Source organism: Micropterus dolomieu, linkage group LG11 (genome assembly GCF_021292245.1).
Source record: "Micropterus dolomieu isolate WLL.071019.BEF.003 ecotype Adirondacks linkage group LG11, ASM2129224v1, whole genome shotgun sequence".
Classification (NCBI taxonomy): domain Eukaryota; kingdom Metazoa; phylum Chordata; class Actinopteri; order Centrarchiformes; family Centrarchidae; genus Micropterus; species Micropterus dolomieu.
This window is the reverse complement of record NC_060160.1, coordinates 18,737,203-18,763,723: the sequence shown is the minus strand read 5'-3', so window position 1 is coordinate 18,763,723 and position 26,521 is coordinate 18,737,203. Positions and strand designations below refer to the sequence as shown.

At 41.9% G+C, this 26,521-nt stretch overlaps 1 protein-coding gene across 2 annotated transcripts; it reads right to left on the bottom strand.

The window, feature by feature from the left end:
• Positions 1-568: 568 nt before the first annotated feature.
• eif2ak4 (eukaryotic translation initiation factor 2 alpha kinase 4) lies at positions 569-26,521 on the bottom strand. Of its 2 annotated transcripts, XM_046061882.1 has the most exons (39): positions 26,124-26,521; positions 25,878-25,993; positions 23,397-23,499; positions 23,115-23,288; positions 22,560-22,640; positions 22,280-22,431; positions 22,083-22,183; positions 21,823-21,980; positions 21,108-21,646; positions 20,004-20,119; positions 18,711-18,865; positions 18,147-18,592; positions 17,993-18,065; positions 17,815-17,904; positions 17,614-17,736; positions 17,291-17,395; positions 17,053-17,116; positions 16,875-16,954; positions 16,648-16,749; positions 16,493-16,543; positions 16,148-16,384; positions 15,503-15,578; positions 15,047-15,168; positions 14,738-14,787; positions 14,200-14,368; positions 13,458-13,574; positions 13,251-13,316; positions 12,973-13,143; positions 12,747-12,881; positions 12,209-12,316; positions 11,693-11,821; positions 8,760-8,846; positions 7,486-7,598; positions 7,337-7,395; positions 6,785-6,888; positions 5,978-6,046; positions 5,047-5,091; positions 3,357-3,472; positions 569-1,055 (listed from the first exon to the last, which is right to left on the bottom strand). In XM_046061882.1, the coding sequence occupies exons 1-39, from the start codon at positions 26,253-26,255 to the stop codon at positions 998-1,000; spliced, it is 4,992 nt and encodes a 1,663-aa protein (XP_045917838.1). In that variant the 5' UTR covers positions 26,256-26,521; the 3' UTR covers positions 569-997. The 2 variants fall into 2 exon arrangements, with proteins under 2 accessions (XP_045917838.1, XP_045917839.1); XM_046061883.1 differs by lacking the exons at positions 14,200-14,368; positions 14,738-14,787.

Sequence of the window (26,521 nt, the reverse complement as noted above, 5' to 3'; positions counted from 1 at the left end):
CTGATCGCTTTCCCTTTGCTTTCTATGGGTGTTCGCTTATCTCAGTAGCACTTCCAGATGTGTTTAGTTATTTCTGAGAGGGGTGTCTCTGAGATTTAAGTACTAGCGAAGAGCAAGTAGACCTCTCATCTATCCAGTGGGCTAGTAAAAAACTGAAAAACAAAAACATGTAGACCTGGAAACCTGGACAATCCTCAGGTGCATACGGGGCTGTTGTTTCGACTTGTTCGTCAAAGCTTGCTCATAAACTTCAAGGTGAGGAAGCTTCTCCGGAAGGATCAATAAAGCAAACATTAGGGTCATTTTCCCAGACCTTGAATAGTCAAATACTGCAACACAAACACTTCACAAGCAGCACTATTTGACTGACATTTTTAACTACCCAAACATTCCCAACTTCTGTCTCAACTGCGCAATAACTGGATTCATAAGTATCTGTTACAGTAAGGATAAACATTAGCTAATGTGGCAATACTCAATATTCAGATTGTTAATCATCTGGATCCATGGCTGCAAATGGTGTGTTATACTCGCATATACACTTAAAACAGATGAAATCACAACTCCATGTGGGAAAAAAGTGATTTATTTCTACCACCTATCCCATTGCTGAATACAAATGTAAAATTGTTGTATTTATGACACAATAACTTCAGTAAAAAGCCCTCTTTCAATTTCTATAGTTCTATTAAGGCAATAAAGTTCAGTGAACCTATTGTCCACTTTTGTCTGAGAAAGAGAAAGATCACAAAGCACTGGAAAGTTTTGGGAAAGTTATGGATTTGCAGTCAAATAGCTGAATTACCATTTGACAGAAAAAAAGAAAAAAAAAAAAAATTCACTTGTCCTCTAGGCCCTGGCTTTCCAAATGGAAAAGGTATGAATCTGCCAATCTTCAAGCAGATTCTTTATATCTTAGGACAGCAATAGTCTCTGGGAGTCTTCTGAGCCTCAAGCAAACTGGGATCTCTCCCAGGCCAGTACAACCCCTTGGTTTTCAGAGTAGGATCTTGTAGTAGTCGTCCTTGTAGCTGTACAAGACCACCACAGCCACCCTGCAAGAGGACAACATCTGTCAGTTATTTAGATTTAAGATTCAAAAGAATATTCAAAACATTATGGGCAACTTCCAAATGGGACTTCTCAAAATCAGGACAATGAAATTCAGCAAGGAGGCTTTCCAAGAGCTTATATTTCAATAGCTTGTCCTGTTGAAATAACACAGGATTCAACTAAACCAAGTGTCCATGTCCAGCTTAAGAAAGTCCCATAACTCACTTTTTTATTTAGCGAATCATCAGGTCAAAATTTCAATTTGCCAATTACTTTGGTTTATGACCAAATATCAGCTAATCAAATGAGCCTCAGCTCAGATTTACTTTGTGCTAAGTGCTAACTAGTTAGTAAGCTAACAATTCCTAACATTTGCTAAGCTACCTGCTTAACGTCAACATGTTGACATGAGCATGTTAGCATGCTAATGTTAGCATGTAACTCATGCTAGCATGGCATGGCTTGCTAGAACAGCATTGGACATACAGATCTTACATACAGGTCTAGCCCACAGTAGTTTTGACTGAAAGAAAAGCTCAGTGACTACGAAGTTACATTTATGGTCTTGCTGCAGCCAGATGACTGTATGAGGCCTTTGGCCCACTCATCTGGCCTCAGTTGCCTGTGCCCCGCATTCGATGAAAACAACTAAACAAACACATAAAAACACATGCTGAACATATCCAATTGTTGCCTCTGTGACGCTCATTTATCAGCAGACCCCCCCCCATCCCACAAATGGCAAATCAGACGCACAGCAGAGACAGGAAATTAAAACCAACTGCTCTGGAGAGGCGGACGGAAACCCAGAAAGAGATGCTTTGATTTTTTCGTTACCATCTCATTCATGAAAGAGAAATCTGAATCCCTCACAGACTTGCTCTCTATGTGCATTCACAAGCACCACATCACTAGAAGCTTAAACACTGAGGAGTTAGCCTGGGCTTTGATATGTTCTGCTGGGAATCTTAGGAATATTAACAACTTCATCCACAACCACTGTAATGGATTAAGTTAACCCCCCCACCCCGTGCTGCAATCTCAGTGTCAATCAACTTGGGTGTTAAGAGGCATGCATCAGAAGACCAAACAAGGCTAATCCTTCTCCAGATTTCACCTCAGGAAATGGGATCATCTGAGGATTTTATGTTCAACAAGGCAGTAGTTATCTGTCTAACAGCTCCTTTTGAAGGACTGACTGTTACTGTTACACCTGGAGTGTGTGGGCTTAATCTGAGCTTTGGAGTGGCAGCTGCCCCATAAAAGGAAGTCTGCCTTTTTTGCCCTTTTTAAGTGGTCTTTAATGTAGTCCACTGTTTGCCTCAGGTTTCATTTTAATAAAAATAACAAGTCAGTAGTGGATGGAAACATGTGAGTGCGAGGAGAGAGGCGAGGCCGTGGGGTCTCTGGTTCATCTTCCACGAGGGCTCCCGCTGAGGCAAGACGTCTACAACTGTTTGTTCGGGAAATGTCTATAAAGTAACAAGTTCCTTCTGTTTCTTTACTTTTGGGGGGACAAGGCTTTGCATGTGAAAATGGAGTTTTAAAGCTAAAATGTTTTGACAGTGTTTCAGAAGAAGACTTTTCACTCTCCTTTCTCTTTTTCCAATCGTTTCTGCTTTCCCAGACTTTTCCACATTCATTTAGGTATTATTTAATTATTCAAATAATTGCTTTCAATCTTTAAAATCCAGCACAGCAGAGAGGAACTTGGTGTGGTCAGAGGCTGATTCCCTGGATGTGACTGACTCTCTAATTGAGATTGCTGAAAATGCTGTGGCATCATCAATTTTAATTTGTCCAATATTCCAAAGCAAATGTTACCATGCTAACACATCAAACTAAGAGGGTGAACTGCTAACCTTTGGCATGTTAGCATTGTTATATTAGTATGCTAAAGTTTGCATTTAGCTAATCAGAAAATGTTAGCAGGTTAACATGCTGACATGGTAAACATATACATGCTAATGATCAAATGTTAATAATGTCTTTAAAACAAATTTAAGTAAATCTTAAGCAAAATTCATCCATTCAGTTTTAGTATAAACATATGAACATCAAAATATACTTAAAGTATCAAAATAAAATTACTCATTAAGCAGAATGGCTTGTCTCAGAACAATATATATTTTATTATTGGATTATATTTACTGATGCATTAATGTGTACATTGGTAAAGGTAGGGCTAATTTGAACTACTTTATATACTTAATTTGCAGGGTAGCTTGTTTTGCTTTGACTATAAAACCACAATCAACTCAACAGTGCAGGACTACACAAATGGGCAAAAGCACCCAACGCACCTTTTTGTAATTTTGAAATGGTGGATCTCATCGCAGATGGATTTTAGGTAGCGCTGCTTGGGGAGATGAGACAGCAGAGTCTTCACGCTGCTGTTGAACAGCTCTTCGCTATCAAACTGGAAAGGAAGAGAAAGTGCGGGGGTTAAAGCGACAAAAAGGGAAAGAGTGAGTGCTAGATGACAAAAGCTCACTGCCATCAAACAAAGCCTGTTACAGATTAGTTTTACCATGTCAAAACTTGTAGCGACTATCAAACATTTGTTGTTTGTTAACACACTAACAGATTTAAAAGTAAACAGCATTTTGGAGGGATCAATGGGGTGTTTCATCTGTAGCACTGGAGTATATTTTTGCATGTCAAGTATAGCGAGGCAGTGAAGGTACAAAGCTAAACTAGGTTTTTATAGATTTCCTTGGTTCCTTCTGTGACGTGGGGTAATTTGGCATATTTAAAACAGGCCTTTCCTGCATGCCTGGCTATACCCATTGCGTATTGTCACACCTTTTATATACTAAATGTGTTTTCTTTGACACATGTGCTGTGAGGGGCCGACAGTATAGGTGGGTCCATTGACTTATGGAGTAGAGGCTTTTAAGAGCATTTTTCAGCTTCCTTTATGTTTCTTAGCACAACATAATTAAAGCAGTAAAGCTGGACTTATACATATAAATGAATATCCGTTACATTCAAGCACTTGCCAAACAAGTTCACGTAATGCTGTTTAAGTCTATCACTGCCTGCTAAATCTCTCAATATTGTCAATATAAAATATATAATATGAGTTTTTAAATCTGGTTAATATTCTTTGGCAACATTATATTGTAAGCAGTCATGCCAATAAAGCCACTTGGTTTGAAATGAACGGAGAGGATGCAATGCTCTCTCTCTACATGAATTGGGAGCAACCGTTGCAACGGAGTAAAGCAACTTTGAGTGTGGCAGAGCCTATGGCGGAAAAACCTAAGAAGCATCCAAGAAACCTTTCTGATGCTCCAGATAAAAAGGGAACTCGGCATTCAGAGGAAAAAAAAGAAAGCTGGAGAGAGCTGAGAGAAGAGACGCATTTGGACAGGTTGGTATTTGTAAAATATTTGGAGTAGGCTAAGTAGCTGTTACATTTACATTACCTAAATAATGGATGTCTGAACTGTGGACATTTATCTGTATTTTTGTAACTATTTCTGAACTCGAGCCTGGGGCAAGCTCACCTGCAGGCATCCCTCATGAGCACGCAGCAACAATGTTTGTGTAATTATTCTTACTGCCAGAAGAGGAGACAAAAGCTTCGCACTGCAGGTTTAAAGTTTTTTTTTTTTTTTAAACCACTACTCTTAGGAGCCAGGGTTTTTATGAGTGTAGCCATGGTCAGGAGTTTGGAATGTGAATATTAACACCTCTCAAGTATGCGTTTTGTTAACTGTATTATGTGTCTGTCCCATGTGTGAGCCTTGTTAAAGCAGTGCAAGTTCGACTCTTCAGACTCTCCCTCGCTGTACAAAAAGGCAGGGGTGTTCCCTCACTCCACTCCTCATCAGACAGGACTTTAAGGAAGGAGACGGGATCCCCTCTTCCTGCCTTGGATCTTGACCTCTGTTGGCAGTTCTTTCCACTTCCCCCTCCCACCCTTTTTTAGGATGTAGCCTTTTATTAACTCAGCAGCGGTCTTGATGAAGCCAGTTTGAAACCAACCTCCAGAGACAGGAAGTTGATCAGTGTTTCCTTCTGCAGGTCCACCTGTGGGACACAAAATAAGCAGGGTTACACAAAAACACAACGGAGCCTTACCTCATGTTCCACAAACGTACAGAACACCAAATATTACATGTTTTGACTGGAAGTGGCCACTTGTGCTGTCAAATACTGTATTTATAATTGAGCTAAAAATATCAACCTGTGGCCCAATAGGTTGTGTAATTATTTCAACACAAGATAATCCAGTCCAATCTACCATCAGTTAATTACTCATAATTCCACTTTCACAATTCTCTCGCCAGGCCTGAAAGAATGCCATGTCCCTTTTACAGGAAGGGGCTAATTGCCTCCTGGATTTACCATTGGAAAAATGAGTACTGTTGTGTTCCAGTCTGACAGACAAGCAAGCTGCTGACATGCAACAACAAAGACTTACAGGCCTGTGCAACCGGAATCACTGTTATTATGCCTGCTATGTTTCAATAATTTGTATTCGCTGTTGCGTTGTCGATGGAATCCAGACCCCAACAGGGGTGACAAATGTATTTGGAATATGCGACAACATGGGAAACAAGACAAGGAGGGCTGATTTACTTTGAGAATATCTGGCCATAAATCTACAACGCAACCACAAATAAACTCAGTATGGCAGCCATTTACATCCCCCAAAATGACACTCTCGCTGCCTTCTGTTTAGTGTCCATTGTTCTGTTGCGACTGGAATGGATTCACAGCCATCTTACCTCCAGCAGGGGATTTTAACGCATGGCAAATCATTATAAAAGTGCTGCTCCCAGTTGTGTTTGCTGTTTCAGCTATCAAAAGCACATTCCTCGCTCTGTGATTTCACACATGAATTCAAGAGATAAAGTGAGTGAGCAGAGTTGGGGTACTGGGACTGGGAGGGATAAACAACAAAATTACTTACTGCCAGAACCTCAATGTCATTGCTTTTGTTCTGCAAATTGCTACCGAGATTCTGTAATCTGGTCTGGATCTGGAAGAGAGAGAAACAAATTAAGAAACCAAGAAATGCAAAAGGGTGGAAGAAAATAACAGTTGTTCCCATGATCAAAACATAGCAGCAGGGAAAAAACAATCTGTATGTGCAATAATTTTTATAAGCAAACAAGCTTGGACTACAGTTACAGGCGCCATATTCTAAATGACAAATACTTTTATAGTAATTTCACAGTAAAAACTTGGAAAAAGAAGCATGTTTTCTGTTGGTGTGGGTCAGTATGTCAGCGTAAGCTGAGACCTTGCTGCAAGAACTTGTTCCTAAACAAGGTGGTCAGTGATTCCACTAATGAAAAAAGAACAAACTGAACAGGTGGGCCTGTAGGCTCAAAAATGCTTGTGCTTAACACACCCCACAAGTAAATGTTATTGAGGAAACATTTTTTTTGTTTGAAAACAATGAAGTGAATGCCAATAGGAGGTTTATACTCGACTGTGATTGAAGGCTGAAAGCTGCAGGTTGAACAAGTGCTCGTTCTCCCAGGTTACTATGCATAGAGTGTGGAAGTAAAAGGCTGTATAAATAATCAAACAACAAACAACTAGATAATATTAGAAAATAGAAAATAGTGTGTGTGTGCGTGAGAAAGTGAAAGCCTAAATAGTTCAAATCTATTCAAATTCTCTTGTTCATGACAGAGAGTATCTGTGAGTGTCTGTGTGTGTGTCTGTGTGTGTGTGTGTGTGTGTGTTTGTGTGTGTAGGCATTACAAACCTGAGTCTCATAGCGCCGTCTGGCACTGGAGGAAACTTTTTCCGGGCTGATGACATTCACATTCATATTTATCGCGCTGCTGCTCCCATGCTGTTCTGAAGAACCTGGAGACAGAAAAAGGACCATTTCCACATTTAATCCAAGTACAAGACCTTTTACATTTATAATATCCAACAGTTAATCACATCATAATCTCACAAACACTTCTGTTTAACTCTTATTCAATTTAATCCAGACAGTTTGTTGGTGTGAAATGTAATACTTATTCTTATTCTCATATTGCAAAAATTGTCACTCTGAGTAACAAATCAGTTGCATGTCAGAAGTGAAAATGCAACACTAGGTTCAGTCAGGCTACACATTGATCACAATATTCTGTTTGAAAATTTAACTTGCAGCTTTTTGGTGGAGTCAAAGCACAACTGTCTGAAACAGAGGTTTGACTGTTTCATGCTGCAGTAAGACTTTAAGGTCATAAATATACAGTTTGAGCTGTATACAGAGGCGGACTGTAAAGAGCAGGTGGTAATCAGACTGGACTGAGCACAGTACCTGTGGTGTTGAGCAAAGATCCTTTAGGATTCTGAAGAGACATGCTTTCAGAGATTTCTCTGCAGGGGCACAAGGACAACATTATATAAGAACAACTCTCTTACAACATTCTGACATCTGAGCAGCACGGTAAACCCAAATCTCTTTACCTGAGGTTTCTTTCCTCAAAGAATTTGGTCCGACATTTCTGAATGATGTGGTCCGCCAAGTCCGACTCAGGGATCCGCTTCTCTGACTGTCTGTCCTTCTCAAAGGATTTGACCTGAAGACAGAAAATGATTTTAACATGTGCTGCTGTATACAACCTTCCCATAATTCTGTCAAAACAGTTTGGAAAGCACCACGATCGGCAATGCTACTCACAGAAAAGCTGTTTCCTTAAATAAAAATACATTGCTTTCTCAAAATGTATTGCAGTCTAGTTAGTAGTGTACACATTTTAGACTTCACACTAGGGATGCACCAAAATGAAAATTCTTGGCCAAAGCCGAAAACGAATATAATGAAAAGGTTTGCCGAATACCGAACACAGAACAAGTACATTCACATTTTTGCCTTTTTTTTTACCATTGCATAAATTAAATAGTAAAAATGTGCTTTTTACTTAGTTTTCCCACAGGATTTGGAGAGACTGGTGGGTCCGAGGCCCAAGAATTTACTGTCGATTTACTTTTAAAGTACACATGTAATTTGTTTTATACTTTCTGTGAATGTAATCCAATTAATCTTATTTCCATACTGTATAGTCAACTTATTTTGAAAACCGGACGTTGTCAGGTGTATCCTCGCACTAAATTCATCAAGTCTGACCCAAGTCTGATCAAGTCCGATTTGATAAATAATGTATATGGTTCTCGTGTTGCCCAATATGAAGACTTCACAGCCTCTATTCAGGTAAGACATTCATACGGCAACACTTGTATTATTGTATTGTAAAGAAAATGACAGGATAGAGTCACTAACCTGCCTGTCAGCTCGCACTGGTGTTTCAGATACCATAAAGGCTTGAATACATGTGCACTCCAATGTAAGTGCGGCTAGCTTAATCGCCTTCTCAGAAACGAGTGATAGAAACACTCAAAGTGGGTCAGACCGTTTGTTTCCTTTTATAAGAAGTCACCACAGATGGAGTGGATGTGCTAGGTAACAATTCAGCAATACAACAGTGTCTGCAAACGGCGATTTTTGCGTCTTTCTCGGACACTTTCAAATGCTTCCACACTGCTGACATGTCAACGTAATTGTTTGGTAAAATTTAATCGGCCTTTTGACATATTAAGCCGAACACCGAAAGTTTTCGGCTGATTAATTTTGGTGGCTGAACATTCAGTGCATCCCTACTTCAGATGTCAGTGGATTTCTAGATAAGACTGGAAAATAGTGGACAATACGTTGCTGCACTATAAGGATAACGTTAGTTTACCTTCACATAGATTCCCTCCTTGTCAGAGACCAGGGCCATGCAGTTAATGCCAGCGGTCCTGCAGTGCTCCAACAACGTATCCTGAGACTAAACACACAAAGGAATGAATGAATGAATTCCTCACACACACACACAATGTGAGTGGTGATTTAAGGTTCAAATAAACAGAACCAGCCGTTCATCTAAGAATATTAATATAATAACATATTGCACACGTGAACCATTCACCGCTAGATTTCCTGTAGCACTGGGCTTGATGATTTCCCCATGTTTCACTGTAAGGGCTTGAGGACGCTGGCCAGAGGGCCTGTGTGGGTTGAGTTTAAAGGGAGGTGTTTACTGGACCCAGCTCAGAGCTGAATTTCTGAAAACTGCAGACTCCTGAAAGAGTGTTGCCTCGCTCAATGTTTTCTTCCATTAATTACTAAAAAGAATCATGAGTGTAGTTTGACAACATTACAGGAATGTTATAATTGAAGAATCATAGCTGCCCATTCTACACTGAGGTTGATGTGGTTGCTGAAAGAGAAAGGAAAGGGCATGGCTGAGATTCTGCTCGGCTAAAGCAGTAAGGCAGGGAATACAGGGGAACACTTCTATAGTCAGTCAGTTTACGTAGAGTTTTGCTTTGAACGAGAAGAGTGTGCACTGAGCCGGGACTCACGACCAAAACCAACGTGTATTCAGGTAAAGCATTCAACCCTGACAGTGTGTATGCATCTATACGTTTGTGTCAGCCCAATTTATTCTCCAGCCAAAGAGTTTCATCTGGCTGCTCTGCCAGACAAGCTAAGGGTGGTGCAGAACAAACCCTTCTGTGTGTGTACGTGTCAATTCACCTCGTCATCATGTAAGTACTAAAACTTCCTGTTCTTGCAACTTTCTCATTGACAGAACAAATTAAGTCAAAGGTAAGCCATTCATCTGGAGGCTGGTGGGCAGCTCTGTGCCATATGCCTAAGCTGACCACATGTGGAAGGGCCATATTTGTTTGCCATATTTGGCCAATAAAAGCTAAAAGAGAGGAACTGTCTCCCAAGGATGAATTAAAGCTGCAAATTTGGGCCTGTTAAGAGACCAGCATGTGAAAGGTGTTAACAAAAGCCTAGCGAGGGGGAGTGATGGGTGAGGAGGTCCAAACAAGGTGTTCTCACCATCTCGCCACTGGTCACGGCACTGACTGCATACATAATCAACAAATCCATGCACACAAACACTGTTGACAATTTGGACATAGTCCCATTTGTTTTCAGCCAAACCCAACCTTTCCTAACTGCTTCTAAGGATCCAGGGGAACTGAAGGTGGCCAATCACTTATGTCCTGCGCCAGTACAAAAGACAATGAAGACCATTAGAGCAGACGCTCATACACAACTCACAATAGGTCATAAAGAGTAAATAAACAAAACAGCAATGTACCAGGGAGGGCGTTTACACCAGCCCACAAACACAAGGCTGAGATCGGTTTGTCACATAAACATGAAGAATGCGACAGAGGCAGGGCATCAGGAGCTTCGGACCAGAGGATAAATAGCTTTACTTTGAAGGGATTGATCTCAGCTTGTCTGTTCTCAAATCACAGTGCGAGTATCCCTAACGAGAGCCAGAAAACTTCATTGGAAGCTTGTCCAACAATGAATGAGTCAATGAATGCAGAATCAACGTGGTACCTTCAACTTCATTGGAAGCTCGTCTAACAATTAATGAGTAAATAAATGCAGAAATGACTCTATGTCTTACTGTTCCAATATGGCCAGTAAGCCCCTTTCAAACAAAACCACAAAGGCAGCACATTCTCTGGGATGTTTAGTATTTCTGATACTGTCACAATAAGTCTGCTGGTGACAGATTAGGGGTAGTAAGAAGTAAGGTGTTGCCCCCTGTAGGCAGTGATGATGTTACTACAGGACAAGAATGGCTAATGCCCATTGTTTATTCAGGGATCTCCAAACTCAAAATATGGTAGAATTTGGAACATACAACAAACATGAGGACGCAGTTACAAAGGTATTAGTGTATGAACACAAACTCACAGAAATCCTCCTGCTTAAACTACTACATTTACACTTACTTTTATCCAAAGCAACTTACAATTGCTATATATGTCAGAGGTCACATGCCTCTGGAGCCACCCTCTGCACATGTACTACATGTACAGCGCTGCTCTACCTAAATCCTGTCTGCAGATTTCTTGCTTGTCCGGAAGCAACAGTAAGGGAGCGACTAACTGAGAAGCAGACTCTGTTTCCTTTAGCTGAGATATATTTAGGCTTGGGTGTTAATGGCTCTGGCTTGACCAAGTTTTAAGTAGTCTTTATTGTTTATATACGTATCGATTATCTGTCAAATCTTGATATTTTCAATTATTCTTTCTCCACGACAAATGAAGAACCATATTTTTGTCAATCAGAAAGTTTACATGCCTTTTTAGCATCTTTGGTTCTCATGATGAACTTCACATTATGTCATGTCATTTGTAATTGCAGGCAAAGCGTATGTTCTGAAGATATTTCATTGAACTTAAGGTACCATGTGGAGTTTTCGACCTCTGGAAGCGCTATGGTGCAGTGTTTTTATGTGCATGCACACACGTGCTGTTGACAGTATACACAGTTCTGCCAATGTTTTCACATTATTCTACTGATCTACAGGTGGTGTTAGCGGCATTAAATACAGCAACGCACCAGCAAAGACAGGTTCCAAAATGTTAAAAAAATTGGCTCTGCAAATGCTGCATGATGAGGGAAATGCATTTAACACTTTTGCAAGACCTCAAAGACACACACAATGCATTTTGGTGAATAACACAGCGTGTAAACTTTGTATACAAGCAAACTCCACAGAGCACCTTTAAATCGGAACTGGCTTAATTTGAGTTTCCAACTTGACACGATTCAGACAATTTATGCAGGTCTGTCAGGCAGGCCGCTAACCTGTGAGACGTCATAGGCGATGTCTGCAGAGATGCCGAGGGTCCACAGCTTCTGGACAACATTGATGGCTCTGGAGAGTGAAGAATGTCCCACTGGGACCACTAGCGCATCGCAGGAGCTCACTGACGGCTGATAGAAAGGAAAAACAGAGAATGTTAAACACTGTCAAATACTGAAAGATGCAGTGAACTGTAGCAAAATAACTTGTTTGTAATAAAGGAGCCGTTTCAATGCTTTTCTCTGTCTTCAGACCTACATGCAGTTTTCTGGACATTTCACATTCTGAATCTGAAATATAGAAAATGTTGCACTTCCAAAAATAATTTCACAGCGTCAAGAGCCACAGTGATCATAGTTATTAACATGTTTCTAAAAGTGGCTGTGTGGCGGCCGTCTGCTGTAAGAAGGCATCATTAAATATGTAGCTCTGTCTGCAGCTCCTTCATTACAATAATTAGGAATGTCAGATCCCAGCATGTGTGTGTGTCTGTGTGTGTGCATGTCTGTCTCCCTCACTGGCTCCTCCATGTTGGTTATAGCAGCACAGACTTTGTCCAGGGCAACACTTGCCCCCACTGCAGTGGGCACTGGCACTGTGGAAGCTGGCCCTCGAAACTCCTGGATCTAGCAGCACAGAGAGGACAGCACATAAAGATACCACTTAGAATGCATCACAAACTCTGCATAATATATATACATACACATATATGTGTGCATATATATACATATAGAATAAATGAAAGACAGAAGAGCTATATTTGAGATGGAAAAAATATGGTTCACACAATCGCATATGTGGAATGAAAACCTTTGCGCTTTTTGCTGTTTTTATTTTTGATAGGACAGCTAAAGAGAGACAGGAAATGTGGGAGAGACGACATGAAGCAAAAGGCCACGGGCTGGGCTCAAACCCAGGCCGCCGTGGTAAGGACTTCGTACACGGGTGTGTACTCTACCAGGTGAGCTAACTGGCTAACTGATGTCATGTTATTTTTGTAATAGCTGAGTCATGACAAAATAAAGTGGAATGTGGATGAACGGCAGGAAAACCTACCAAGTGGTCATAGCGTCCACCAGCGGCTACTATATCTGGTACAGTTCGCTTGCGTTTCCTGATGAAAGCCACAAACTGGAAGATGACCCCAGAGTGATGTTGCACTTTGTACACTAAACCTAAGTTAACCACCACCTAGAGAGAGGATACATCTGCATTAAGAAGGGGAGAAAACATCGACAGTGGCTCTTCTTTTAAACATTCATTTACCCAGAATCCAAATCACCTGCAGTTTAACTCCTAGTTTGCGCAGCAGCACTGTGAGCTCCTCCAGGTCCTTGAGGCCCTGCTTGGCCAGCTGGGTGACGGCAGTCTTCTGTTTGGTGAGTGATGTCAGCAGTGGCGCCAGGTCCAGCAGATCCCCCTTCTGCTCTATGTACTTGTACAGCGTCTGCAACTGGATGCAACAGAGGAAGGATCTCAGTGTTTCTGAGTGAGAACAAGTTAGCTGCTGCTAGGACTGATTATTTATACAGAGGGTTTGCGCACCCGGTGGACACTTACACTGTTGGTTGACAGTGAAAAGTTGCAGAACTTTGCCTCCACCTCACGTTTGGTCAGCTTTTCGCTCTGGAGCAAACACAGAAAAAGAGGGCCATAGAAACACTTCACCATTTGGGAAGAACACTACTATATATGTTCATAGCAGCATATCAGCAACAGACACGCGATGTGGACAACATCTGTGACACACGTGTGACCTGCACTAACCATGGCGTCACACAGTATGTTGGAGGCCTGGCTCAGTTTGTCCTCAGGGACTCCGCTGTGGAGCAGGATGGCCTTCAACAAGCTGGTGTGGTTCAGGTAAATGTTATAGTTCCTCTCCTGTGGTCACAAAACACACGTAAACACACCTTTGACCCTCTCAGCTGCAATTACAGTCAAAAGAAGGAGCTCTACTGTACAATGAGCGCCTTAGTGAATAATGACTGTTGTGTCCGGCTGCCCTCTCATTCTGTCTGACTCACATATTCTTAAAAGCTTTCACACCGAGAGCAGGGTGGGGGAAGAGGATCAGAAACAGGATCTATATGAGGGATGAACCAGAGGCCAGACCCTGGGCTGACTGGGTTTGTGAAACATGCAAAAAGATCTACGACTGTAGACTGACGCAGCACTGGGATGTGTGGACAGGAAATGGATTGTACTGGGAGGCAGGGAAGGAAGTGGAAAGAGCTGCGCATAACAGATTTATTATGTAAGTAATAAATCCAGGGTAAATCTGTCAGGCTTACACTTTGGTATGTAAGGAATGTTAGTGGGAAGTAAAAAGGGAAAAAACAACAACAGGACTAGTTGCGACGATGGCATCCGTAAGAAAAATAAAGAACAATGATGCTTCCAGAGAATAATAAACTGCCTTGTCTGAAAGTGTATCAAGACGAGGCAGTGCAGTACAAACTGTCAGCACACCGGATCATTTAAAGCACAGACAGTTTGTGTGTATAACCTGAAGAACAGGGAATTCCTGGACTATTTCAGAGATGGTGTAAATGGTCTCGGCATCAGGGAGCAGGCTGTTAGTGACGGGTGTGATGATGTCAAAGGCACACTCCAGAAGCTCCCTTGGGTGCGCGCGATCCAGCTTCCTGGGCCGGAATACGCGTTCGATGCTATACCTTGAGAAAGACAGAGACATACGAAGTCTCAGAATGTCAGCATCCATGGGAACTCAAAAACAGCAGGTCTACTGGTGATAAGGCAGAATGAGCAAAACTGATTCACTTAGGTATAAGATCTTATAAGTAAATGAAAACAAGAAACTTTATGCACTGCTGCAAACATAGTTTCCTAGCATGAGACAGCAGACAGTGCGATTTATAAGTTATCAGTAATAACTTAAAGAAAAAAATTTATCTGCATCTAGTTTGTTTGCAGAGAACTTTGTAAAACCATTTTGAAATGAGATTTTAGCTAACAAATGACCATTATTACTGTTATAAGAAAGGATTACTGCCATGTAAATGTGTTAAATCATTTCACTTTACCTCTTCAGATGTGTTATATTATTGCGAGCGATGAATCTTGCAAACGCCATCTAAAGTAAACAGAGTTGAGACACTGGGTGCATTTGTATAATGACAGTGAAGTCGCTGCATACCAGGCTGTAATCAATCAAAGTGTGGAAACAACCATTTAGTCCGCAGGGTTTCCTGAGGTAGCAGGATCTTAAGGCGGCTGCTGATTGCAGCCTCACACTACGTGTGTGTGTTTGCATGTGCAGATGCAAATAGTTGTATAATTAGTGTTGGTGTGCAAGTACCGACATGTCATGTGTGTGCATGTGTTGGGCTCACCCGAAGGTCATAGGGTAGAGTAACCAGCATTCCGCTGTGGTCCATGAAGCAGGCCAGCTCGCTGCCATCATACAACTTCCTGTTTCTGGGGAGGAGCAGCGGCGTCTGGAGACGCACCGCACCTGAAAGCAAACATCACGTATTACTGCAACATCTGCATGAGATAATATAACCCTCACACTAAAAGAGCTGATGTATGTGTGCAGATACAAACTGAGCACAAACAAATAAGAACAGCTGGACATCATCACCAGTGTGCACAAAAAAATAACACTAGCACCTGCATGGAATCTGCGCTGCCCAACAGTGCACTTATTGTTCAGCAACCACTCTCTGGAGCAGATGTTGGGGTCCCTAAAACGGGCTTACAGCGGGTCAGGAGTCCAAGTGGTTTGCAGTGGAGAGTCATCAAAGGCTCATGTTCACACGCACACCAAACAAGCGTAGTGTACTCACCATGCTTCTTGAAGATCCGGGTGATTGTTTCATGCACATACTGCTGCAATTTGGCAGCGTTGAAGCTGAAGCTGCCCTGGAGGGAGACCAAACAAACAGCCTCTGTTAGGGATCATGAAACATCGATTAAGCACTAGCAGGCCTTCTGCTGGTCGGTTATATGGACCAGTTGAGTGACGTGGCATGGAGTGGTTGCTGCCGCCATTCGTATGTCTGCAGTGACATCTTCAGGTAGAGAAGGGAGCTACTTGCAAAGTATATAAACTGCCTTTACAATGGCTTTACGCTTACATTCTCATTCATTTCATACTTTTCTCATTAGAATTAATAAACAAAATCACTCATCCTTACATCTTTAAGAACAACAGCACGTTAAATAAATTACCTAAATCTCCAAATGTCAGACACATGACCTTCCCCTCTGGTCTTGTGTAAATTATGTCTACTATTTTTCCTACAAAGAAAATATGGCTTAGTTTCAACAATCAACAGGTAACAATTCTCAAAAATTCCATTTTTAGTACCTGATATACCAAGCATGTATTATGTAAATCAGTCCTATGTATAGTCTATCACAGAACTGGTACAAAGTAAAACAAATAACTAAACATAAACAACATAATTCAACTCAAGCAGTAGCCATACCTTGTGCAGGTCTATGTCGTATGTGTAATCCATGACCGGTGAGGTGTTCTGGGCGAATAGCTGACCCACCATGGTGCGGTAGGCCTTGCCGTTGATATTGGCCATGGTGTGCTGCAGCACCTCATGCAGCTCTGACTCCTCCATCTGTGGCGGAGGCAGCAGTTCACTCTTCAGCAGCTCTTGGGCGGTGGGGCGCAGGGCCGGGTCATGGTTTAACAGCCACTCGATCACTTTCCTCTGGCAGACACAAAGAAGAGACACAGATAGGCGTTTTGTTGTTAAGCTGGGACTTAAAACACAAGAGGAGAAAGTTTCATATCAAACGCTGCGCTACAGTGTGCTCACCTGTGTTCCTTGCTCATACGCAGTGAAGTCCTCAGGGAAGATGATGGGCTCCTGCAGCATGAAAAGAGATGAGGTAAGTAACAAGCCAGTTATAAAGCCCCACACAAGCCCAAATTACCTATACAGATTGCTCCCAGTTCTGAACATGGACGTACCACACGCAGCTGGTCCAGGACGGTGATGCGCTCGGCCCCAGTGGTCATGGGCCGGTAGGACATCTCAAACAGGATGATACCCAGGCTAAACAGGTCAACTTTCTGAGGACAGAAAGAGTGGACCGACACTCAAAAACGCAGTGGCAGAACTCTTGTATAACAGGAGCACAGCAAACTCACACAAGCTTCAATAATATTTCTATTTTAATAAAAATCTGACATCTTACTTGGTTGTAGGTGGCTTTGGTGTTTCCTTGAACCTCCGGACTTACGTAGAGGGCAGTACCAACCATGCCTGTCATGTTGCCTGTATAATAGTGATGCAAAAGCAACACAAAGTGTCAGAGAAGAGCATGTACATAAGACAAAGTTATGCCGTGTGAATGTTGTAAAACTCTCTTATACCTGTTGGGTCTGGTTTGGTCACCACTGCTGAGCCACTCTCCTCCACTTCATATTTACCTGCAGCCTGAAAAAGTGTCTCCATAAGTGCATAACAGCTTCATAATGTGAAACATGCAATGTGGTTAACTGTTAAGCTAAGCAATGTGGCACAGCTACAGTTTCAATATTTCACAACATAGTCCTTCTCATTAAGTCCACAGTGCAGCCTGGTAGCAGGGTGAAGCTGTTAACTGCTTACCACATTAGCTGGATGGTCTGTAGCCAGGCCAAAGTCTCCAATCTTCACATGGTCCTGCGAGTCAAGGAAGATGTTGACAGGCTTCAAGTCCCTGTGAATCATGCCCTAAAAAGAGAGGAGGACAGATGAAGCGATCTGCTCCGTCATGGAACGGAAAACACAGCTTCCTTCTTGTCAAAAAACAATAGATACTAAAGTATGAAAAAAAATCACAGTCAGATCAGATCTCTAAGTGTGGTCTTTTACACTTTTGTGGCAAACAGGAGAATTAGCTTTAAATGGAGGGTGTGAACTCAAACACATAAACACACACAGACTAACACCTGCTGGTGGATGTAAGCAAGGCCGTCCAGTATTTCTCTGAAGAGTCTCCACAACCGATTCTGGTCCTGGTGAAGGCCTTGATCTATCGTGTCCCTTAAAGTGCTCCTTTCACAGTATTCCATCTGTCAGGAGCAGAACATGCATTAGTTGAAAGGCAGAGGCCTCTAGTGGTAAAAATGGAGCATTGAGGGGAAGCTTACTTGTATGTACAAGCGATGCGCTATAAGGAGAGGTCGGTCAGAGTCTGAGCTCTCTGTTGTGTTGATCACTGGCCTTTTGCTAGGCTCAACCTGCGAGATGAAACACCATCAGTTTGTGGCGCTGTGCTCGACACTGACACAAACAAGTCAATAAATAATGATGTGTAAATATTCAAACCACTGAGATCTCGTCTGTGCTTTCATCCCCGTTGTCAAAGATGATGTCACTCCTTGAGTCACTATCTGATGGCCTAAAAGCAAAAAAAAGAGATGGATAAAGTGTGTGCAAGAGAAATTCTTTCTGGATTGCCACTAAAAAAAAAAACACTTACAGGAAAGAAGCGCCAAACACATCTTCTTCGTCGTCGTCGTCATCATCATCGTCCTCTTCATCACTTAACTGGTGTCGGCTACACTTGGCGCTGGAGGATCTTTCGATGGAGGTGGACCACTCCACTGAGCTCGACAGGGCCGGAGGCGGTGCGACGGCCTCCACGTCATCAGGCAGGCCCAGCTCATTGAGGTGCCGCGGAGGCTCTTTGCAGTGAGGAGGCTTGTCGGCGGAGCTCCATGGCTCAGAGCTGTCAGTGTTGCTCAGAAGCCCCGCCAAGGGCATCTCGTGCCGCTCAATCCATGCGTTGTAGTAGCGGACGATATTCTCATGGTTAAGGCGTGAGAGCAGTGTCACCTCGCCTTTTATCCGTCTGAACTGTTTGCTGGCTGGGTTGACCTGGATGCGCTTAACAGCGTAGTAGCAACCGTCTAGTTTATTCTGAACCTGGAAGTGCCAGAGAGGGAAAGTGGAAATGTGGACACAAAGAAATCACAGCCAGCTTTCTTGCCAGTGTAACGTCATCTCCCTTAAAGGTAGTCTGTAAAAAAAGAAAAGAGTTTACCTTAATTACAGCACCAAAGGCTCCCTTTCCAAGAAGCTGGAGTTCCTCAAACTCATTGAAGTAGCGAGAAAACTGCCTCTGCACCCCAGTGCTGAATGGAGCATTGAGGATGTGGCTCCGTGGGATGACTGATGATGCAAAGTCCACAGCAAGATCTGAGATGACAAAAAATAAATAAATAAATAAAAATATGTGACCAACTACTGGCTGTCTTGTCGAAGTTGAAATTTCTAATTGTTTTGTCAATTATGTGCAAAACAGCATGGCATCACTAATTTACCCTATATACACTTACTGACCAGATACAATAAATATAACCCTGCAATAAATACTAGTGCTGAAAACATCTGTCAATTAAAATCGACAAAGTTAGTCTGTAACAATATTGGGACGCACAATTTTTGCACATTTTATAGACTAAAACTAAAGTCTATAAAATGTCCAAACATTAAACAATTTTGTCACTAAATTAATAATTGAAAAAACAAAACAAATAAAGAATCTACTATAATCATTAGTTGCAGCTGTAATAAATACTACCACACTTACACAGCTCAGTTTATCAGAAGAAACCTCTAACTTAAGAATACCAGTCAAAAGTTTTAGAACACCCCCATTTTTCTAGTGTTTATTGGAATATAAGTAGTTCAAGTCCAGTGAACAACCTTAAATGTTGGCAGCAAACTGCCAAAGTTAAAAACGTTTACGTCACCTAAACTGAACACTGTCAATTAACTGTTAATTAACAAATTAAATTAAGGAGAATAAAAAACTTTGCCATTACTTTCTTTGGTTATTCTGCAACAATAGAAGTAAATGAAGCCTTGATGCAGTTGATGCAAAAACAAATTTCTACAGGTGTCACCATTTGTAAACAAGTTGAAACAGCCTGTGTTAATACACCCTCAGAAGCTTTATTTGTACAAAATTGCAACTAAAAAGGCAGTTAATGAAGGAAGACATACCAGATAGTCATCAGCTGATCCTACAGTGAAATGATGAACACAATTCCTTTATTTAATCGTTAATTTTATCTCTCTCATAAACATTGTTTTAAACTTTGGCAGTTTGCTGCTTATGTTTGTACCATTTAAGGTTTTTCACTGGACTTGAACTACTTATATTTCAATAAAAACTAGAAAAATGGGGGTGTTCTAAAACTTTTGACCAATAGTGTAAGTGTTTGTTTGTTGACTCAGTTTTAGGATATTTGGGTTGTACTTAATGGTTTTGTTCTTCTGAATTTTCAAAAAGTGTTTCTAATATTTTGTCCCGTTTGTAAGGGACTATCACCTTCTGGGCTGGCATCCTGGTACTGCAGCAGGTTTTTAGGGGATGGAGGCTTGAGGAAGGAGTGGTCCAAAAGTTGCTGGGTTGTCCAGCGTTCAGCATCATTCAGGCACAAACACCTATGACAAAAAAACACATGCATTTACATTTATTCATTTAGCTGACGCTTTTATTCAAAGCGACTTACAATTGCTATATACAGTATATCAGAGGTAGCACACCTCTGGAGCAACTAGGGGTTAAGTGTCTTGCTCAGGGACCCATTGGTGTCTCACAGTGGATTCAAACCCAGATCTCTCACACCCAAGGCATGTGTCTTATCCACTGCTCCATCACCACCCCCCACCACATGCATATAATAGATGGTTCGACAGTGCAGCAATCTCTGGCTAGAACAATCTAGTCTACTGAACTAATCCACATTGTGCTGGCAGTCTGCTGACAACACAAAGTGGACTTAAAAACAAGGAAAATGTCTGAGTAGGTTAGTTAGCTTCTATTACACTGTTATTAAACAGCTTAATCTGAAAACCATGTTTAAACAGCCAGCAAAGCAAACTGACAGATAGCCTATAAAACATCATGTTTTAGCCTATTTACAACAACTATATATCTGTCACATTACTGCCAACCATTTTCCAAGACACAATCCTCTGCAGTGTTTCAGAGGTTTGAATGTGTTTTCCTCAATTCCGCAATTATTTTAGTCAGTGAGTCATATTTTAAGCAAAAGTTTCAAGGTTCTTAAATTTGAGGATTTGCTGTTTGTCTTGGTCTTACATTGTAGCAAATTAAATGTTTTTGGGCTTGGGCTGATGGTTGGACAAGACATTTGATGACTTCACTTCAGGCTCTGGAATATTATGGACATTTTTCACTGTTTTCGGTACATTTTCTCATTTCCACATAGTGATAACTGTGGACTGACAACAATGAGAGCAGTAGAAATGTTGGCAGTTTGGCGAGATGAACAAAAATGGTTCCATGGCCGACAAACAGAAATCTAAAACACGGTACCAATATAAACTATGCAGCATATGATTAACAGTAAATGGGCTGAAACACTGGTATATGCAAGAAGCTGGTGAGGTATCCATCCATACATACTTGTGTAGGAAATCCTGGAACTCAGCAGGCAGGCTGGCTGGCACTGTCACTGGATACTCCTTCACCTCCTTCCCCTGACTCAGAGCCAGCAGCATCAGTCCCAGGTTCCAAATGTCCCCCTTTTTGCCCGTTTTTGTTGGCATCACTGTGTCCTCTGAGAAACGCACATGGGCTTGCTCAAAAATGTCTTCTTTGCAGATATCCGCGAACCTCTTTGATAAGCTGTAATCAGTCAATCGAATGTTGCCCTCTGAGTCCACCAGCACGCTGGAAGACCCCAGCTGCTTGTGGACCACAGAGTTGGAGTGAAGGTAGTCGAGAGCGGCCAGCAGCTGGGCCGTGTAATGGCACAGTTTATCCAGAGGGACCGGAGTGTGGGTGATTAGGCTTTGGTTCAAGCTGATGCCGGCCACATGTTCCACCAGCAGGTTAACCACAAGGCAGTCCTCCTTCTCGGTAGAGCTCAGCGCCATGTAGTGCACCATGTTTGGGTGATCCAGCCGCAGGAGGGAGTTTAACTCATTTTCTGCTCCGTGGATCTACACAGACATTCATGTTGCAAGAAGTAATTTGTGATTTGTTTTAAGCAAATATATAGTTATAGAGTTTAGCTTTTAGAAGTATTTTACAGATTTTCATGCTCTAAAAAAAAAACAACATACATTATTTAACCACTAAAGTCAAAATGGTAATAACTGCTTCATTCTTTACTTGCCTGCTTTTTGCAGTTATCAATCTTTCCTTTCTCCTGGCTGGTGAAGAACTTGCCCATCTTCCTGTTCCAGTGCAGCGACCATTCGTAGATCACAGCAAAGTCTCCTGAGTTTGCCTCAAATCCATAATAAACGTTACGGCCGAGCCTCTCGCTCACACCTGTCAGAATCATGAACACAGACAAAAATGCACAAAACAGGTTACTAGGGCGGACTGCGCGACTTTTGCACCTGACAAGTTGCGTCGTCAGACAGCTCTCACCTAAGCTTTTCCCTCTGTGGACAACAAGTTCTCCAAAAGTGCTGCTGTTGAAGTGAAGAAGCTCCTGCGAGCGATGGTTGTCTTCGTTAACCGTTTCTCGCCTGGGAAAACAAATCCAACTCTTAGCATAATTACAATACTCCTTTAATGTGAGAAGCACTGTATTTGTCAAAGTGGTCAGCTGGTTTGCTGCATACCTGTGGCGTGTGTTCGAGGTAGTCCGACGCCGGTTACCGATTGCTTTCTTGGCTTCTGTCAGTTCAGAAGGAGTTCCACCTGGGCTGGGCGGGCTCTTCCCTAACAGGGAGGAGTTGGCAGGGACTGGCTGCTCCATGCTCTCAAGTCGCTCCTGTGGATATAACGCCACACAAAAGGTCAACAACAACACCGTTTTTGTTCCTGTGATTTTTCTGCAAGCAAAATAACATAAACTAAGCTTTTCTATGGAGATCAGTAGAACTAGTGCAGCACAGACACCTGTTTGGCTAGCTCCTTTCTTCTCCTTTCCTCTCGTTTCTCCTCTTCTCTTCTTTGAATTTCAGCCATGATCTCTTTTTCCTGCAAGAACGGAAAATCCTTCTGTCAATATCCTGTTCAACTACAGCTTCTGTCAGCTGTTGGGAGTTCAGTTATTAAAAGAAAAATACCTACAGGCTACAGGGTGCATAGTTTGTCAAATCCTGAGTACTTAAAGGTCAGGCCAGTAAAACAAAATCCATCTTCTATCATTTCCCAAACTCAGAGGTCTTTCAGCAAAAGCAATCCGGTTCAAACAGACACCGATGTTTAGTTACTCGGCACTTTGTGTATAGTTAGATCAGTTACATTCACTTATTAATTAGCTGATTCTTATTCACAGTATTAGTGCTAATGATTTACTGGAAATTACACAGAAAGATAAGCTAAATGTTATTGCTCCTACAAGAGGAAATTCAGGATTTGTGAATGGGCCGGACAAGTCGCTTAGAAATACCCCAAAAACCCCAAATGACATGAATCCAGCATGAATGGCTTTTTGTCTCTCTTCCTAACCATCTCCTCCTTCTGCTTGCGCCGCTGGTCCATCCTCTGCTGCTCCTCCTGGGCTCGTTTCTCCTGCTGTCGCCGCTGGTTCTTCAGCATCTCCTCGTGGAAGGAGCGTGATGGAGGCTTGTTGTGCTCACTCAGGAAGCCCTGGATATGGTCTGCTAACTCATAAATCATCACCTAGGTGGACAAGTAGGTAGGTTAAAAGTAGTCTGTGTATCTGTGTGCGTTTGTGTGTGTGTGTGTCTGTGTTTATGTGTGTGTGTGTGTGTGTTTATGCATCCTCACCTCCCCACACCGTATTGCTGCCAGCTTGGTGAGTTCACTCTGAAGGTTTTGGAGGTTTTCGTTTGACAGACCTTTGGCATTCTTCAGCTCCAGCTCCGGAGGCCTGTTGGTGACCCAACACACAAGTGACCATGATCACTAAACAATGATATGACTCTTACAACAACACACTGAAACTTTGTACTGACTGTGTCTGGATCACCATCAAGCAGGTTTGCTGGTTATTACATTAGCTTGGATTTATTGATTAGATAACAACTAACATAAGAGTCCTCTGAAATCTGTCTGTGTCACAAGACAACCCTGTTTCACATGCAAGACAGAACATTAGGCTCTAAGGCTGAGGGGTACTTTGCTTCTTGTGTTAAATCATGTGAGTGTGAAGCTATCTTTAGACTATAACCATAAAAATAAATATATTTGACAATGCTGATGCATCTGTTGTGCCATTTTACTGCTTCCAAGCTGCTGTTTTTCTCTTTGTATTATTAATATTGCGAATATGTGTACAGGACAAAGAACCTAAAAGAAAGAAATTAAACCAATTAAGAGTTGTAGAAAAAAGGTTGGCAACAAGGTTGCCAGAAGTAGTTTCTTATAACAAAATCTAACTGAAAATCCTGCAGTGTCACAAAGTTATAATCCCACATTCACATAAATATCTCTTGCTTTTTATAATCGTTTCTTTACAGAAACTGTACAGAGGTGAGATAAGTGTCCCGAGCATCTCCAGCTGACCCTAAAAAGTGACTCTATTTATAAATAGAAAACTTGCCGAGCAGGTTTTGTTCGTGGTTAACTCAAGGTTACCCTGCACGTGGGCTACACACCACATCTGTACTCAGTGTTAATGATGAAAAGTAGGATATTAATATACACCACTTCATAAAATGTGTTTAGGTTTCATCCTGATTTGTTCCACTGCAGTTGCAATGAAGTTCTGAACAAAACAGCATTAGGAGCCCCGCAGCCTCTGTGAGGAATCTTAATTAATTAACAGGATAGTTTCTTAGATGTAGCCCATCTGTAGTCTATAACTGAATTCTCCTGAGTGTTTTCACATCTTTATATAGACTATTTTAAGTGTCCAAAAAAATAGGGAGCCAGGGTGAGGGGTAATAACAGAGAAAAAAAAATCCTAGATGAAAGTGTGAAATTTACAAAAAGAAAAATCGGAAAATTCCCTGAAATTAATGTCATAAAAAATCGAAAATCACTCTGGTGTTTTCTTCTGAATATGCCAATCCAAGGCAAAGTCTCTAAGGTGCATAATAGTGAATGTGGGCTAAACTCAGGAGTATTTCCTCACTGCTAAATCCCATTGCAAAGTTTAATATAACTTTCCAGTGCATGCACGACAGACGTGTGTGTGATGTTGCAGAGTTGCAAAGTGAAGTTTCTCTGATAAATGTGTGACTATAATATCAGAGAATATTCAAGTTTTTTACTTGTAGATTAATCTTAATAATAAAATTCTGTCTCGGATTATTACCCCTCTCTGCTGGCTCCTTTTTTTCTATTACGATGGACTTTGTGTGCAGTTGTACCTTTACATCTTAATCATATTACACATAAAAGAAGAGCCCATAAAATACATAGGCTAATAGAGATTTGATCTACAATACGAACACTGTGAAGATAATTAGGCTACAAATTTACACAATGCGATGCCAAAATGCCTCGTTGGATTTGTCGTCCGCCACGATATTAGATGTAGCCGTTAACGTGTCTTTACAATCATAATTTTCTGACACTACCAACGTACATTCCTCTGGAGAAATACGGAGCATGCGCCGTTGCGAAAAAACTCTGCCTGCACGGCCAAACACACCCCTTTCATGCGAACGCGCACCACCTCTGATTAAGTTAACACGGGGTTAACACGGACTCAACTAACCAACATCTTATCCACCTTCGTAGTACCGTTTATCTCCAGTGTAGGCAGACAGAGTTTGTCAACCCTGAGTTTGCCTGATAACCCCGAGTTAACTCTGAGTAGGTTGAACTCCCCTCGTGGTACAAGCCGGAAATCCTCAAATTTCTTGTTTTTGTCCCCAACCCAAATCTGTTCAGTTTAACGTTACTGTAATAGAGGAGTAAAGAAACCAGAAAATGTTTACATTTAAGAAGCTGGAATCAGAAAATTTGTCTTAAAAAATGAGGCAAACCCAATATGAAAACAGTTGCCGATAAATGTAACAGTTGATAAGTAATCGATTTATCCAGCTCTAGTTTGAAGATGTTTTCTCAACAGTGAGTTTCTGTGAGTAGTTTTCCAGAATTTGTCAGCATGATGAGCTGAAGAATAAGTTCACTATAAACTCAGTTTCCACAATATACATAAGGACAGTATTCAGAGACAGCTTTATTACAGGGGTAATCACTATAGTCACTTTTTAGGAGCAGCTGGTAACTATGATTAGTACAGTGGCAATAATGTCCATACTGAAAACATGGCAAAGGTCAGAGGTCAGTACTCACACGTCTGGGTATGTCGGTGGGCATTTGACCTGCAAGTCCACAGTCACGTAGCATTCCTCACCAGTGGTCAGCCCGTTGGGCCGCAGGCAGAGATACACCTCTGGGGGCCTTTTAACCTGAAAATACAGTCAACGAATCTTCATTGGTGGGGATGATCTGCAGGTAATAGTAGATAGTTACGCGTCAACTTTTACCCATCATCAGCTCACTATAAAGACAACGCACTCTGCTAACATCTCTAGCTACCTTCCACGGATCCCTGTTCCGTAGATCCTGGAAATCATCTCCAAAGATTGACGCGAGAGCTTCTAGTTCATTTTCCTGCTGGTCCGTGTGGTCGTCTGTCCCGTCTGTTGGAGTGTGCTGCTGACTGCTCATTCTTCTGCCTCAGCTACATGGCAGTCCGTCCTGTCCTGTCACACTCACAGCCGTCAAACAGAAGGAGGAAGAGGGTCTGCTCCAGTCTCAGCACGTCCGCTGCCCTCACCACCACCCTCCGCTCCACCCCCGTCACTTTGTCAACTTGAATTTTAGCAGAAAGTCACCTCGCTGCCATTTAACTACTCAGTAAACGTTAACTTATCACACAGCCGACCACAACAACGCTGCAAACTGGCGCATGGCTGTGGCAAGCTGCGTCGCAG